Source organism: Osmerus eperlanus, chromosome 2 (assembly GCF_963692335.1).
Source record: "Osmerus eperlanus chromosome 2, fOsmEpe2.1, whole genome shotgun sequence".
In the NCBI taxonomy this organism is placed as follows: domain Eukaryota; kingdom Metazoa; phylum Chordata; class Actinopteri; order Osmeriformes; family Osmeridae; genus Osmerus; species Osmerus eperlanus.
Window position 1 is genome coordinate 19,832,641 of NC_085019.1, and position 17,054 is coordinate 19,849,694.

At 45.5% G+C, this 17,054-nt stretch overlaps 1 protein-coding gene across 3 annotated transcripts in view; it reads left to right on the plus strand.

Annotated features, from left to right (window-relative positions):
* The window catches only part of mrtfaa (myocardin related transcription factor Aa), a 32,170-nt gene that overhangs the window by 2,676 nt on the left and 12,440 nt on the right, over positions 1-17,054 (plus strand). The window contains exons 3-4 of one of the 3 annotated variants that reach the window (XM_062479014.1): positions 271-472; positions 14,844-14,909. In XM_062479014.1, the coding sequence (XP_062334998.1) occupies positions 307-472; positions 14,844-14,909 (232 nt within the window). In that variant the 5' untranslated portion in view covers positions 271-306. Of the gene's footprint in view, positions 1-270; positions 473-8,246; positions 8,804-14,578; positions 14,674-14,843; positions 14,910-17,054 lie in introns of those variants that run through there. The other 2 variants (XM_062479015.1, XM_062479016.1) reach the window with 2 other exon arrangements.

Sequence of the window (17,054 nt, forward strand, 5' to 3'; positions counted from 1 at the left end):
ACACCAGAGTGTCTGTTATGTCGTCATTGCTGGGGAGGAGCTCAGAAAACGGGTCAGGAGGGGGGGATACGGCAGGGGGGGATACGGCAGGGGGAGGAAGTAAGGAGGGATGAGGCAACAAGATGAAGATGATGAGAGGTGTAGACATGATTAGATGAGGGGGGAAAGGAAGGGAAGGGTGATCAGTGTGTGATGAAGACACTTATCCTCTATCCGTCGATCCTTGTTTTGATGTTATGATGATATAGGTTTGTTTGTTATATCTCGCAGGTCTGCCCGTCGGCCTCCCCTTTCACTGTGGTCACCATGGAGGTCCAGTCAGGTGAGGGGCCACCAGACTCTAGCAACTTGGCTCCTGCTATGTCCACTGGCTCCGCCCCCAGCCCACAGAGTGAAGCTGTGACCAGTGAGCTTCAGGACCTGTCTCTACAGCCCGCCCCCAACCTGCTGCCCCTCACAGAGAGGAAGAATGGTTAGTTTTCACTCCTGTCAGCTACATGAATGAAGTCTAAATATGGAGTTACTTTATTATGGATATTTTACATTCCCTAACAATGTTGCAAACATAAACATAGTCATACATCAGGAGTATGAAAAAGAAAAGTGCCAATGGATGTTGAAACACAGAAATCCAAAGTTCAACTCGGGTCACAGTTGGCGAATGTCAGTTTAAGCTGTGGTAGCCACAGGGCTATTTAAAGGTGACATGATATGAAAACTTCACTTTAGGAGGTTATTTAACATTAATATGAGTTCCCCTAGCCTGCCTTTGGTCCCCCAGTAGCTAGAATTTTCAATAGGGGTAAACCAAGCCCTGGGTGTTCTTCTCCGCCTTTGAGAAAATGAAGGCTCAATTGCTCTGTTTGAAAATCTCCTCCTTGTGACGTCACAAGGAGGAAGGTTACCTCCCCTCTCTCTGCTTTGCCCGCCCAGAGAATCTGGCCCGCCCATAAGAAACTGAGCTATGACCGTGCAAGTGTTTTTATCCTCTAGAGACATCATGGCTCGCAAACGAACGAAGCATTACATTTGCTCAGTTTGGATGTACAAAGGAAAACAAAAATCTTTTTACAGTTCCTTCATCCGAGCCTCTGAAGACCCAGTGTCTTAACCCTTGTGTTATCTTCGGGTCATTCTGACCCATCAGTCATTGTGATCCACCGTCGTATTGCGACAACTTTACTGCATACAAAAACAAAGTGAAGCATTTTCTTTTAACCGTTAAGCTGTCTCAGACCCCCCACATTGAGAAGGTTAAAAGAAAATTATTTTTATTTGTTTTTGTATTGGGTAAAATTGGGTAAACACAATGATGGTTCGGTATGAACCTTTTGGTCATGTGACCTGAAGGCAGCACAAGGGTTAATTTTATTTTCTCTGGAAATGCGCCTACACAACTTCTGCGCATTTGTTTTGTATTTCTGCGCCAAACACTTCAGCCACGACTGTTTCCTCAACTTGAGCTAATACAAAACTGGCCTTGCTGAAATTAAATTCTGGATCAGTACTAACTCCTTCGTCCAGCTACTAACCTCGGACAAGTAAGTTAACTAACGCTATATCATTTTGTAGCTTTACTGTATGTGGTTAACGTTACCTAGCTTGCTACCCTTAGAATGTGGCTGTAACATTAGCTCTGCAGCTAACAGCTGAGTTACTGTCGCTAATGGAAAGGTAGATAGCATCAAGTACGTGTGTGAATACATGCTGTAACGTGAGTGTTGTACACTTCTTTGTTATTTGGATAACCGTTCTACTGTTGGTGTTATGGCCCGCGCGATATCCGCCTTTCCCCTCATTGAAATGACTGAGTGTGTACCTCTGCAAACCAGGGTTATCAGATGAGAATGGGCAAATTCGAGGCATCTTACGCTGCGTTCACACTGCAGCGTTTTTTAACGCTCTGCATCGCTTGCCTTCCCACAGTACACCACGCTCGGGCGCGTGTTAGACAAGTTAATACAGAGTTGTAGTTCTCTAAGGTCACTGTTGTAGTCATGGCCAAGCGTGCCGATTTGGGTTCATGTACTCACAATATCGATCAAAATACCACTTTTACACAACATTTATGTAAGTGCAAGATTTTACTAGTGCAAGATTACAGCAGAATACATGTTACGCCACCGGTCACTCAACCAGTCGTTTGTAGGCTGGGCTAGCGAGCTAGCAGTGGCACAGAACAGTCACGTAATGTGACGAGACTGAATTTAAAAGTAGGCTATAAAAACACTAGGAACAATGACGACATCGGCAACCATTCACCATGCATTATTAGTTTCATGTAATCTTTAAATTCAGGCTCGTCACATTAGTAACTTTGTTCTGAACAGAACTGGGTGTGCAGACACATACGAAAAGTTTCTCCTCCATCTTGAAATTGTGAAACCTAGAAATGTTTATCATGACCAACGGTTGCTACGTTACTAGAAACAAGAAACCAATCCGATTGGCCAACGCTAGCGTTTTCACGCTCCTCATTTACATAAAGTTGAGAAAATCCAACTTGCAATGCTCCGCTCAGCTCGCCTTCCCACAATGCCCTACGCGAGCGTCAACGCCTGGTTTCATTGAAAATGAATTGGAAGCCGACGCCACGCGCCGCCCGCTCCGCTGCAGTGTGAACGCACTGTTACAGCAACGGGGCTACAGCCATTGCGATACATCCATTGTAAACATTAGTGCATGGTGCCGCCCCTCCGCTCCTCATTAGCATTTAAAGCTACAGACACCAAAACAGCGCGTTCTGAGGAAAGCTCCTTGTGGGACTGCTAGTAGTGGCCGTAATTCTGCACCAAGGCTGAATTTCGGGAAAGAGACTTCTGATACAGTATTAGAGGACCACTAAGGCCTATATAAAAGCATCCAAAAACAGCATGTCATGTCACCTTTAATACTCTGTTAGAAGCCCATATCAAAGTATGCTGTGCGTTATATAAAGATATAGAAAAATTAAGTTTGAATGTTTTTGCATTGACAGTGGCATTCACATGGAAAATAGTTGATTCAGGAATTCTTAGTGAATGCGTTTCACACACAGATTTGTGGTGTGTAGGGCTGAGCGGAATGGCCTAAAATGTTTATCACGGTATAATTCCTAAGCACTGACGGTAACGGTATATATCACGATATATTAGTTATTCTTAAAATGTCATGACAATGCAATCCGCACCGCAGCGGCTAATCTACCGCACTCGGACGGATTTGGATTGGGTAACTCCGGTGTGTCGCATGAGTTGGATTTTCCAACTTTTGCAGTGCTTTGCCACGGAAGAGCGACTTTAGCGTTAAACAGTAGCCAACGTTTATGGGATCGCAAGAAAACTGTTAAATATTTGTAGTGAGTTAGCTATAAACAACTATTACATGGCTGAATACTCGATTATGTTGGCCTACAATAAACATTTCACAATTCTAACCAACCTGGCATTGGATTTGTTAAACGCATTCTGGTAGATTGTTCATATTCGCGCACATGCATAACGCTTGCTTACACTTGCCAACAAAAGCAGTTTACTCCAATGAATGTTTGCTTCCTCTGGAGGTTCGCTAGCTTGTTTGTTGACTTTCATTGGCTGGCACAATGCGTGCAGCGTCTATGCTTAAATGTTTTTTGTTTTTTTTAAGATTAAAAATTTGAACAAATTACAATTTTGAACTAGCCCACTAGGCTGTATCACTTGACTTATATTTTATACCAAACAGAAACACTTATTATACATTTATTAATATACCGTGATATCCATGATAATGGAGAGTGTCCTGGTAGTGAATACAGGAAGTAGACTAATTGTTTCACAGTGCAGTCTTTAGCAAACAAACTGGTTTGATAATAACCCCCCAAAAAGATATTTTGCACCAAAAAAAAAACAAAGCATTGTTTTTTGAATAGTTTACTTGACTAATATTTGAGAATTAGCTCAAAAAGACAAAACAACTCGAACCCTGTTCTCAATTGAAATACACTTGTTTGTCATGAGGACATTACCCTGTTCCATGGTGCATGATGGGAACTCTCGCACTCTGGAGAAAGGAGAAGAAGCATCAACAAGCATTGCTTGACCATTTATATAGATACAGTAGCTCACACACCTGGCCTATGTGAACTATCAACTCTGCAGTCATAATACAGGGCTGGTAACACAACACGGAAATACATTCTATCTGACTCAGTAATCACAGTTAGACTTTCTTCTGACTTGCTACTCAGTGTACATGGTTTACCTCCCACTCTCTTGCTAGTTGCTTATCTCAGTGGAGAGGAGAGCTCAGTTAAGCTGTTAGAATTTATCAGAGACCTTAGAAGAGGAGGAACAGGGCACATGCATGTGCCCTCAGGGTCAAAGGTCACCTGGAATCCAGAGATTGTGGAGAGTGGTGAGCTGGAATCAATAATCCAGAGGCTCTAGAGGGGAAATAAATACAAATAGCTTAAGAAAACCTCAGGCATCCAAACAACAATGGTTTTACTGTAGAGGAGGCTGTGGAACTTAGTTAATTGTTGACTGTAGCAGCATGTCATCTACGCAGTGGACCGTGTAACGAGACTTATCACTTCACCCTGCCGTCCGTCCCAGTCCTGTTCTCTAAGATGGAGCTGTTTACGTAGAGCACGTATCATACCTCCTACACACACACACGCACAAACATTGGTCAGCGTTTTGTACACAACTTAATATGTGAGTGTGAATGAGTGCTCAACGGGACAGTTTAGTGCCAGATCTGCCTGGGCTCAGGTACTTTGCTGAGGAGGCCTGCGTCCGGGAGTGAATGCTGCTGGACTAGCTGGCCTGTCACTGCTGGACCAACAGCATCACAGAACAAAGCAGAAGAGGTCCGGACTCTGCAGGCCTGTCTCTGTCTGTCCACTATAGTGGCTGACTGTGGATAGCCATGTATAGCATGGAAACGAGAGTGCATACTTATTTTCATATATACATATTCATACACAAATACACAGTAAGTGTCAACATTTGGCACGTGGGAGTCAGGTGGCTGAGCGGTTAGAGAATCGGGCTAGTAATCAGAAGGTCGCTGGTTTCGATTCCCGGCCGTGCCACATGACATTGTGTCCTTGGGCAAGGCACTTCACCCTACTTGCCTCGGGGGGAATGTCCCTGTACTTACTGTAAGTCGCTCTGGATAAGAGCGTCTGCTAAATGACTAAATGTAAATGTTGCTTTCAACCGCCTTGCATCTCACACATACAAACTCACTCAAACACTGCGTGAATGAGACATTGACTGTTCTGGCAGGTGAGATCAGGCTGGAGGCGTGACTGTCATGGGATGGGACATGTTAAGTGGCCTGTTCTAGGCGCTTGATATCCTGAAGTCTGAGAAAGAGAGGAATCTGGAGATTTGAATTTGTATTTAGACCGAGATATACCGCCACCTGGTGGTGAATGATGAGACCACAGAGACAGCAGGAGCAGCAGAGTGAGAATAGGCAGAGCAGGAGGTGTTATCCAGCTTGTATCTGCTTTTACAGCTCCCATAAGTTCCCAGTTTAAATCAGTGAGTTTGCCAGCTTGTATTTGATCAGTGTGTGTTTAAACCAGCATCCAGCACCCAAGCCGCAAACCGCGTGCCTGCATGCGTGCATGTGTCTATCGGGGTGGGTGACCTGTGAGAAATCCTAGCTCCCATGTGCACAGGTGAAGAGGAGCTGGATATAGCCCCCCTGGCCAGCTGGGCCTGCTATTTAAACCAGCCCTCCTCACCTTCCTCCTCTATACGTGGGAGTGGGGGTCGCCAACATTCTAGAGTGTAGGCCCAGAGAGAAGGAGTTAATTTGAGACTTGTTTACAGCACTACCGCTCCTGTGAAGAAGACCGGGGTGAAGATGCAGAGGACCCTGTCTTCAGTCAGTCATTGACGAACGCGTGTGCTAGAAACAGGGTCATTTATATTGAGATATTGTCCCCCTCAGATGTTGAATCTCTTTGATTGTTGGGGGGTTTGGTTACTGCAGAGAGATTAAAAGCCTAGCGGAAGTGTGACATACTTGTGGATGATGGGATAGAGAATAATAACATAGCCAGGGATAAATCGTAAAAGTCTCTTCTTGATCTCTCACATGCGTCCTTCCCTAAACCTGTAGTAAGCCGAAAGAACACGGAGGATCCTCTCATTCCTTCTAGCCGTTGTGTTTTGAGAAGGAGTTAAGGAGACACAACGTCGACTTGTGAGATCCAGGGTGTTGTGAGGGAGAAGAGGGGGAAGAGTTGAGTCAGGCCGTTAACCCCCCCCCCCTCCTCCTTTTATGACCTCTGACAATCCTTCACCCACAGTGACATCACAGCCATCCCAGTGACGGGTCCCGGGAACACCAACTGGAGGAGAATGTGAGATGGGGACTGGGTGCTCATGTCAGACCTGTAGGAGGGCTGTCTCCAGCTGAACTCTGGTCACTGGGTGCTGGACTGTCATAAAACAAGTGTGGTTTTCCTCACACCTGTTCACGCCACCGACCACGGGACACATCCCGACACCACTTTCCTTCATTTGTGTTTCACTCGTAATCTGCTTCAATGTACTGTATTACACGTGATAAGCTCCTTTTTGTAATATATGTACTTAGTTTTCCACAAAGCAAAAAACAACAACAAGCGTATTTCATTTAAGTTAGAAGGATAGAAGGCCCGTTATGATAAGCCCTCAAGCCTCACTGGATGTTAGACGTTGGCTTGACCGGTCTTCGAAAAAAGCCTCTGTTGGCCTCTCCAACACTATTAAACATTAGTCTCAATAAGCCACATCACGCTCTGCTGGCTTTGCTGTAAATACAGGGGCATTCCACGGATCCGACCTCAACCTTGGTACTCTGTAGCTACCTGCACAGTCGGCTGGAAATCCACTGACCCTGTATGTGCAGAGCAGACAGCCAGGCAGGCCTCTCCACATAGCAGCCTGACAGGCAACCCTTTGCCGGTCCGATAAACAACGATTAGCTCCCACTTCTGATATAGCAGAATGCAGGTAGGGTGTGTGTTTAGGATGTGCTTAGAGCAATGCAAGTTGTTATTTGCCTTTCCCTATCAGTATTTATGGCTGACATAAGCACACACTGACTACACAGTCTACACACACATACACACACACACACACACATGAAAGCAGGATTATCCCTGCAAGCGTTTGGTCGGTGCCTTATCTGCAGCAAGGGGGATCAGAGTCCTGATTCGTTTTCCCCTTCCTCGTCAAAGGGAGCTTTGCCTTATTAGTTTATGCATGCGCTCCAGCACACACAACCTGCGTCTCTACTGTAGTAAAAAAAAAAAAAAAACATCTCTTATTGACCTAGTTGCAGGACAGCGGATGATAAGTAACCGTGAAGTGTAGGTTAGTAATCGTTGTACAAGATGGGAGTCTTCTTGGTTTAGGGGTTTTCTCTCCTTGACATTGTTTTGCAGAGTGAACTTCCCCAGCTTTGTGAACTTGGGTGGAGAAAAACATTGCTCAACCGCTCCTTTACATGTGTGTGTGTGTGTGTGTGTGTTTCAGGCAAAGGCAAATACATACAGAAACACTGGAGTCAGCCCGGCGTTGCAATTTGAGCAGCGTTTATGCTTTAATGAGAACTGACAGATGAAAGGAAATACAATCACCTTGAAGGGCTCTCGCTGTTCTGCTGCATGGTCCTTGCACTCTAACAGAGGTTCCCTAACGAGGATGAATTAGACTAACTCCAGTTTGGAGAGAGAGAGAGACAGACAGAGAGAGAGAGAGAGAGCTAGAGAGAGAGAGAAAGAGAGAGAGAGAGAGAGACGAACAGAGAGTGGAAGAGTGCAACAGGGACAGAGAGGGAGAGAGAAAGCGACAGATAGTGAGAGAGTAAAAAGAGCTAGAAAGTAAAAGTGGGATATTTGTTTCTTTCTGTATCTGTGTAGAAGTTGTTTCACCCCCGCGGATCATTAACTCTGCCTTACATTACATTACTCAGCTCTCACAGGTGCACACACACACACACACACACATACACTTATGTTGAGATCAGAAGTGCTGAGAGAGAGGTATTTGGTGTGGAGGAAAAGGATCAGTAAGAGTGTGTGTGAGTGTGTGTCTACGTCTGTCAAAGGCTGAGTGAGTGAATACAACAGCAGCTGTGACAGAGTGCTTGATCACGAATTCACTGGCATTTGACGCACGCACGCACGCACACCCTTCCACACATACACCTCTCACTCAGTCTGGTGCTGCAGCACACACTGCCTCTTCAAGCTTTTAGCTGTGCAGTCTTCTCCTTGAGCTGATTCCTCTCTCTCTCTTTTCTTCTTTTGTATAGTTTTTGTACGTCAAACAGAGGATTGGACCCATTTTTGCTATAGTCTCTTTTTAGGAGGTGGACTTCAAAAGCAATTTAAGTGCACTTTGAATGGACTTTTGGAGAACTAAAACCTAGAGTTTTCCTTCTAGTTTGCAGGGAGAAGGAATCACACATTCCGTTTCATCCGGTTGTATCTTCCATGAATGTGTGTTAGAAGGTCTGTGACGCTACGGAGACTTTCGAAATGCAACCAGACTTACTGCCAGCACTGGATTGAGCTGAGTTCTTAAGGAGATAAACAATATACATACATTTGACTTTGGGACAGTTCTGGGCGTTTTGTGTTTGACTGATATCATTGATGGGACCTCGGCCTCTGCCTCCACTTGATTTATTCATTTGAACCCTGTCGTTATGCTGGACCCCTGCCTTCGCATCGACCCCGCCTCCTTCGGGGCTCCTCCAATGAGCAGCAGCATGGATAAGAGAGCGATACGCTTCGAGTTAGAGCGGCGGGCTTGTCAGAGCCTGAGGGAAGGTGGGAGTCCTGATGCGTACACACACACACACTTGTGTGTACTCACGTTGAACCATGCATGCAAAATGATTGGCAATCCACTGTAAGTTAAGGATAGATTGTTATCGATGTTAGCTAAATAATTTGGCGTTTATTATTGTTGTGATTGTTCGGAACTGATAATGTATGCCACTTTCCTCTATACTTCAGTGTTTTATATTTTTTATTGAAAGGTCACACACACACACCTGTCAAATATAGTTTTTCTCGGCCTCTGCTCCATTGAGTGTCTCAGCCTGCTGTGGCTCGCTGTGTGCCAGCGTCAGGTGTTTTCTGGGCTGCAGGTCAGATCCTGCCCCTCGCTGGCCGCAGCCCCACAGCCTGGCCCGCCTCCAGACAGGCCCCGTGCCCGCTGGACTGCACGAACCCAGGAACCTGTAGACCCCGCGGCAGCAGCCAGGACCAGGGGCCATGAGACGAGCCAAGCCCCACGGGCACTCGTGTAGCAGGGAGACGCCGAATATAACTGAAGCCTTCGCAGCACTATAAAGAAGTTGTCGGCACATAATGAATTTACGAGGGAGAATGTCAACCCCCTTGACAGCAAGTTTGCTGTTTGTCATGTTTCACAGTGGTAATGAAAATACAGAATCAAATCAAATTTATTTGTATAGCCCTTTTTACACGCAAGCATGTCACAGAGGGCTTCACATATGCCCATAGAACTGCCCCTCAACCAACCTAAACCCTCAAGGAAGACAAGGAAAAACTCCCAAAAAACTCTCAACAGGAGAAAAAAAAATGGAAGAAACCTTGGGAGGAGCAATTCAGAGAGGGATCCCCTCCTCCAGAGACGGTTGGTGGGAGAGAGGAGCAGAACACAGGCTAAACATAGTCATACAGTGTCGATGGGTTTTTAAAACACCAAAATCCATTATTCAACTTTATAGATGTAGGACAGGACCGGGAGACTCGCGACCAGGTCCAGCGTTGGCTGACCGACGACCAGGCAGGTGCTGACAACTCAAACCCCCCACACCACAAGGGATGTGTGTGGGGGGGGACAGAGAGAGGAGAGCAGGGATTAGAGAATGCCAGGAGCAGCTAACAGTTACAGTCATCATAGAATGAGATCCCCACCGGTCAAGTGTGGACTGGTGCAGCAATTTAACAGAGCAAAAAAGGGGAATTTGATGCAACCCCACACACCAAGACAGCGACAGCCCCCCTCATTTGGAACATGAAATCTGTTCCAGGGGAAGAGAACTCTAAAATAAGTTATACTTAAAGAATAAGGATGGAAACAACCCGTCCCCCGTTGCCTCCAACTAGTAACATACTTACCTTTAACAGTCGTAGAATTGACTAAACAATAACGTTTTTAACCTAATTTTAAATGTCGAAACAGTATCAGACTCCCTAATTGAGACGGGTAGTTTATTCCAGAGAAGAGGCGCTCTATATGAGAACGCCCTACCTCCAGCTGTTTTTTTCTTAATTTTGGGAACCACCAGATAGCCGGCATCTTGAGATCTAAGTGTCCTTGCGGGGCAATAGGGTGCAAGGAGACCGGAGAGGTACAGTGGTGCCAATCCATGCAGAGATTTGTAGGTTAGTAGTAGAACTTTGAAGTCAGCTCTGGCTTGGATAGGGAGCCAGTGTAGAGAGACAAGAGTAGATGTTATGTGATCAAACTTTCTTGTTCTGGTCAATAGTCTAGCAGCAGCATTTTGCACCCGCTGTAAATTTTTTAGGTGGGTAATTGGGAGGCCAGAGAACAACACATTGCAATAGTCCAATCGGGACGTAACAAATGCATGTATTAGTTTTTCGGCATCATCCTTTGAGAGAAATTTTCGTATTTTGGCAATATTACGTAGATGGAAAAATGCAGTTCTAGTAATTTGCTTAATATGGTACTCAAACGAAAGGTCTGGGTCCATTGTGACTACAAAATTTTTTACTAGCTGGCTTTGAGAGACTTTGACGCCGTCTAGGTCTAAGGTCAGATTGGAAAAATTATTTCTATATTTTTTAGGACCGAAAATTTGAACCTCGGTTTTATCCGAATTTAGAAGAAGGAAATTTGCAGTCATCCAAGCTCTCAACCTAGAAACACATTTTTCCATAGCATGTGGAAATTCTCCAGACTTTATAGACATATATATAGCTGAGTATCATCTGCATAACAGTGAAAATTTACCCCAGAGCTTCTAATTAGGTTTCCTAAAGGCAGCATATAGAGAGAAAATAACAGAGGGCCTAGAACTGAACCCTGTGGTACTCCGTATTTTACAGTGGAGCTCCTGGATGAGCAGCCATCATAGTGGACATATTGTGATCTATCGGATAGATACGATCTAAACCACTGAAGTGATGTACCAGAAATCCCAACATAGTTCTCCATACGTTCCAAGAGAATCTCATGATCCACCGTGTCAAAAGCTGCACTTAGGTCTAGAAGAAAACATGAATTGAATATGAATATGTTCAGCGACTGCTGATGGTGGGGAAGACATGTTGGCCAACTGTATACAGTTATCCCGTAGGCAATCATTCAGACACATGGAGACACAACACGACGCAAAGAGTGAATCTGAGAAGGCTAGATACCTCAGAGACGGAATTACAACCAGAGACCAACAGAGATCTACAGAGAGATACAGCTAGCTGGGAGACATACTACCCAGTCCTGAGGGTGACTGTCCGAGGGAACCCTGATGGTTGGAACTGTACCACAAAGCTTGTCCCTGGGTCTGAGTTGTGGAGCTGCTCCCAGCCCTGCAGCCCTGCCCTGTGTACGGACTCCCGGCCGTGTAAGACCAACCGTGGGGCAGGCTAGCTGCACAGCTGGGCCACCACTGAGAGGGAGGGAGGGGCTGTGGGGGTCACGTGTGTCCTTGCTAGCACACGTCTTGTGTTTCTGCCTTGGGGCAGTTTGTGTGTGTGTGTGTGTGCGTGTGATTTACAGCAATATTCCTCTAACTCTCCAGTCCGGGCCGGGCAGGGCAGAGGGATAAGGTTCCGAGCTATTACAGCGAAGACCCAAATAGACTCCTACAGCATGGACGGGAGAGGGTTTCAGGTTGAGAAGGGGAAGAGAAGAGAGAGAGAGGGGAACGGGGGTAGGAGAGATCATAAACGAGTGGGGTTTCACTCTAAATATTGGATGGAGTGATGGAAAATGATCAAATGAAAAGATGGAACATAGAGTAGGAGAGTGTGAGAAACAGTGGAAACGATGCAAAACACCATCAAGCTGATTCATTTCCATTCACGTTGAGAGAGTTCTGAAGTATTGTACTGCAACAAGTGCGCAGTACAAATGTGCCGATTTCCACAGAATAGATCGTAATTGACACATGTAAGTGTCAGCCTGCTGTTTGTGGGCACAGATCAGTGCCACAGAGGGTATGTGTGCGTCTGTGTACCTGTTTCAGTGAACTCCGTTTATGTTCCCTGAGTGTGTACCTGTTTGTGTATTTTGTGAGGGTGATCTAGAATTCTCAGACTCTTGAGGGCCGTTAAGCATGGTCAGAACTCGGAAGGACATTGTACTCATTTAGAAGACGCTTTAATACAAAGCCACCAGTGGCGGCTGGGACTTTGAAGAGGCCTCCCCGCAAAGTAGGAGCTCGAGGCCCCTACCCTAAATCCACTCAAAATGTATCTCCATCTATTATTTTATACCACTGCCAATAGACTGGTTGCTGTCTACCTTTAACCATAGCATATATTCAGCAATGTGAGAGAGAAATAAAAAATAACAAAATAACAAAAGCGCAATTGCGTCAGCACAACAGCAGCCTATTTGTCATTGTTCAAAACCAAAGACTTTTGTATTTTTATATTGTAATTTACGGCAACTTATATTTTATTTTATTTTATTGTATATTTAATTATATTCTAATCCCACTTAGTACTGCTAGTTTATGTACCCTTAGTATAGATAGTCCACATATTTAAATTTTAGGTATATGTTTATTGTATGCACCTTCCTGCCAAAGCAAATTCCTTGTCTGTGCAAACTTTCATGGCGAATAAATCCCATTCTGATTCTGAAGACAGCGCTATAGCCTTCTGATAGTTCAGCACCGCCACTGAAATAACACACAATCAATGGAATCAATGGAAAGGAAAAAATGTATTCTTGACAATAAGTAAGCAAGTATATTGGTTGCTGGTTAAGACGTGGTGCTGATAGCTACCTGCTGCTACGGTAGTGTTTCGTCTGTGGAGATGCTGATGGTAGCTTCTTCTCTGGCTGGTCTAAATAAGTGTGTAACCTTTGGGCGTTTTGCTCGAGCTTGTTCAGACAACAGTTTATTGCTGCGCTTTTGAGCACCGCTTGCATATTTTCTTTTACTTATGTCTCTGCCGTCAACTAGCAAAACGTAACGATTAGCATTTTTGAAATGTGCGCGTTCAAGAGGCGTAATGGCGTAGTAGTGCACGTAAGATATGCAAAAGCCATTGTTGCCAGATTTAGGGATTTTTAAGTGGTTACTGTTCCAAGTAAAAATACACCACAGCAGAGACTGAGGTTCAATTGACTTGTCTCACACTGATTACAGATCTTAATCAGTTTCCGTCCCTCTGGCCATGATGCTGGCTAGATGGGTGAGGCTTGCTGCATGGGACTTGCTGGCTGGTAGTGGCTGGCTGGTTCTGGGTAAGGCTGGTTGGTTCTATCTGGTGCTGGGGCTGGCTCATTGCACCACATCCTGATGAAGGTTGTTTGACAGATTTCTGTAGAAGTGCTAGATATGTATATTAAGTATAACAATGAAGAGATGATAAAATATCATGAATTAACAACAACTGTTTATTTAGTGGCAAGACACGTTTAACATATTCCACTCTCTTAGAGACACTTATTCTTTTTGCATAATCTGATTGTCTCTTTTGATTTGCCTTTATAGTGAGTACCGATCTGAGTATTTCAAATGATTATCGACCGATCGATCGGAGCATCCTTACCGACTAACCTGACCACATCCACCATGATGTGCACTTAGAACAAGACACACTCAGCGAAAGGTCATCACATGCTTAATATACAGCACATAAACACTTCAGTCACACATATTACCACACGGCTATAAACATGTTCTCTCACACCAGGCTAGCATGCTCTGTGGAACGGCACGGGATGATCTGATGTGACCACACACACCCACACACACTCACACAGCCAGACACCCATGCCTGGCTTCACGGTGCATGTGTCTGTTCGTGATTGGCTGTCGGGTGAATGTCGCACCCATCTCTTGAGAAGTTTCCCACCTTGACGGACCACACATTCAGGTCTTACCTATCTGCCGTATTGCTACCTTGATTTGAAAGGAAAAAAAACTCCTCTTTGGCCACTTGTTTGCTGCTTAAGTGTGACTCCAGTTGATTTGGAGGACCTCTCAGCACACAAGAAGGCAACGTGCTGATGGAAGGTGTGATCCTGCAGGACTTCCGCGAGCCACGCTACAAGGGCCGACATGATGAGAACATGGATCGCTCTTCTCACTCTGGATCGAACGCAAAACGCCGTCACAGTTCGAAAACACAACACTCACTCTGTGTGACCTGCTGGAGCGAACAGGCCTTCCTGTTTCTGAATCAACTTGCAGTAGCAGAGTACCAAGCCTTGTTGTTTTATGAAACCTCCAGAAACAGGAAGTGGTGTGTGTGTGTGTGTCACAAAGTCTGCCGACTGTGATAACCTCTGTATCGACACTCGCACACAGACAGAAAGGATGAGAAAGAAACACAGAGAGCCATGACGAGGGTCTGCTTCAGGCTGCTGTCTCGGGCCGCTCTCCTATAGGTGATTCTCAGTCTTCTGTGTGGACGGCGGCAGGCTGTTACCTGTATTGTGTTTCTTCCTAAAGAAGAAGGTCAGAACAGGGAACTGTAGGGTGTTTGGTTGTCCTTTTATTGCTCTTGTACAGTTCTCTCTGACACTGCTTCCTCTCTCTCTCTCTCTCTCTCTCTCTCTCTCTCTCTCTCTCTCTCTCTCTCTCTCTCTCTCTCTCTCTCTCTCTCTCTCTCTCTCCCTCTTTCACAGTTCTGCAGATGAAGCTACAGCAGAGGCGGACTCGAGAACAGCTCGTCAGTCAGGGGATCATGCCACGTAAGTAACCAACCGTCCGTCCGTCTGTCTGAACATCTCTCCCCCGCACAGTCAGCTCCTGCCGCCCTACTGGCTGGCGGATCCTTCTAGATGGAGAGGATCCAGGAATGGCCTTTTAGACTCGGGCTAACTGTTGCTGTTAGGGCTGCACCTGTTGTCTCCTGTAGCTCAAAGCAGAGCATGGTGGACATAGAGGCTGTGGGATACATAGGGTCCACATGTGAAAATACATAAATATATATATACCGACTATATAGTTGATGTTTACAATATAAGTCGGTCGAGTGAAAATGGCTAGCTTGATGACGCATATTATCGCCCTGCACATTTTTGCTGAAGGTTGCAGAGAGACGGGAATGGTAGTGTAGCACGTCTACGCCTGCTCTCCGTCACCTCAGGGCCTGGCTTCAGAGCAGAGGTAGACTCGATCTCGGACTAGACTGGATTTCAGAGAAAATCCGGTCTCAGGCTTCAAAGCCAGACGAATGAAGCTCCTTCCTCTCCCTGTGACTCTGACGTTTCGGGGGATGTCATGGCCTTCTCAGCAGAACGCATGTGTATCCGGAGCAAGACGCAGAGCCAACATTCAATCCTTTACACTTCTGTTATTTTATAGCAGATGAGCAACCGTAAACGTGGACAGTCAACAGTTCCTTAAAGTGAGTAGTTTGAAGAGAGCTACATGAGTACTGGCCCAGATCTTCTGAGAAGCACTTTGGCTCGCCGCTTCTTGGCATTGTCTACAAGTTGTCTGCTTCTCTTTACGGTCAGCTAAGCTCACTTTCTCTATTCCTCTCTTTCAAATCCTCTTTCCGCTTTGTTTATGGGGGAAGCACTGCGAGCTGGAGGTAAGGTAATGTGTTTACTGTAGATACATAAATACATGCTGGCGTTCCTGGAATTGAACACATTTATTTAACTGCACACACATATACACATATAAAAATATAAATATATATATACACACACACACACACTTTGTCTCGTCACATAGAGAAGTCACACACTCAAGAAGCCAGCGTTATCTTTAGAGACAGACAGCTGTAGCATTCAGCTTTAGCATTCAGAGTTGAACCAGGCCACAGCCTCATCCGTTTTGAGACAACATGTTTCAAAAGATGTTCATGATTATCTGTCTATGTTGACAGAAGGACGACCGCTGTTGAGTTTTGTCGTGTGTGTGCATGAGTACTGTTTGTATGTGTTCTGCTTGTCAGGCTCGGTGAAAGACGTCATTTGAGCAGTGTCATCTTCAATTCCAGCTTTCTGGTACTTTATTAGGAACACTGGCTGCTAACAAGTGAATCATTCTGCACACTGGGTTTTGTCAGTTTGATTTAATCCAATTAGAGCTCCTCGCACTTATTACACACAGAAAGAGCCAGCATGTTCCTCCACCAAGTTCTTTTGAAGAGCAGAGCTTTGGTGTCTTCTGGGCTTGTCAGTAGACAAGTGGAGCCAGAGATGAAAGCAGCATCGACACAGTTTCATGGCAGAAGCCTGTTGTAGGTGGCAGTTGGTTGGCCAACAGGTCGTGTTCTCAGTAAGGCCTAGTCAAGGCCTCCAGAATTGCTCATCCGCTCTGGGCACGCGGCCAGTGATTCATATCAACCTGGGCCTGCTATTGTGTCTTCTGTATGAGTCAGAACTCAGAAGCGAGAACAACAACCAGAGCCTCTTGATGATGTCTGTTTTGGTGGGCCTGAAAAGGAGATAAAGTGTAGAAATGGAGCAGATGGATGTTATTGTCTTTACTTGTATCCACTAGCCTCTTTCTGAGACCTAGACACAGAAGGTCCGTCACCTGGCGTGGCAGTGCCAGCTACAGGTCACACTTCCACCGCATAGCAGCTGGGGTGCAAGGGGTCCGGAGGTTTTCCTGACAAAACTAGCTTAGTCTTCATCGTAGCTTCCAACATGACTCCTGACCTAGGAGCAGTACATGGTAAGGAAAGACCCCCCCCCCATCCGCTCATTCCTGGCCTTCTGTTCCCACCTCGCCCCAACATAGAACCCATCCTCGTACCTCACTGCTTTGTTTCCCCAATGTCTCTTCCTCTAAATTGTGGCTTTGGCCAACCGCACTGCAACCCTGCCGTCCTGTTTCTCACAGTGGCACCCACCTAGAAAGTGGAAAACCTAGAA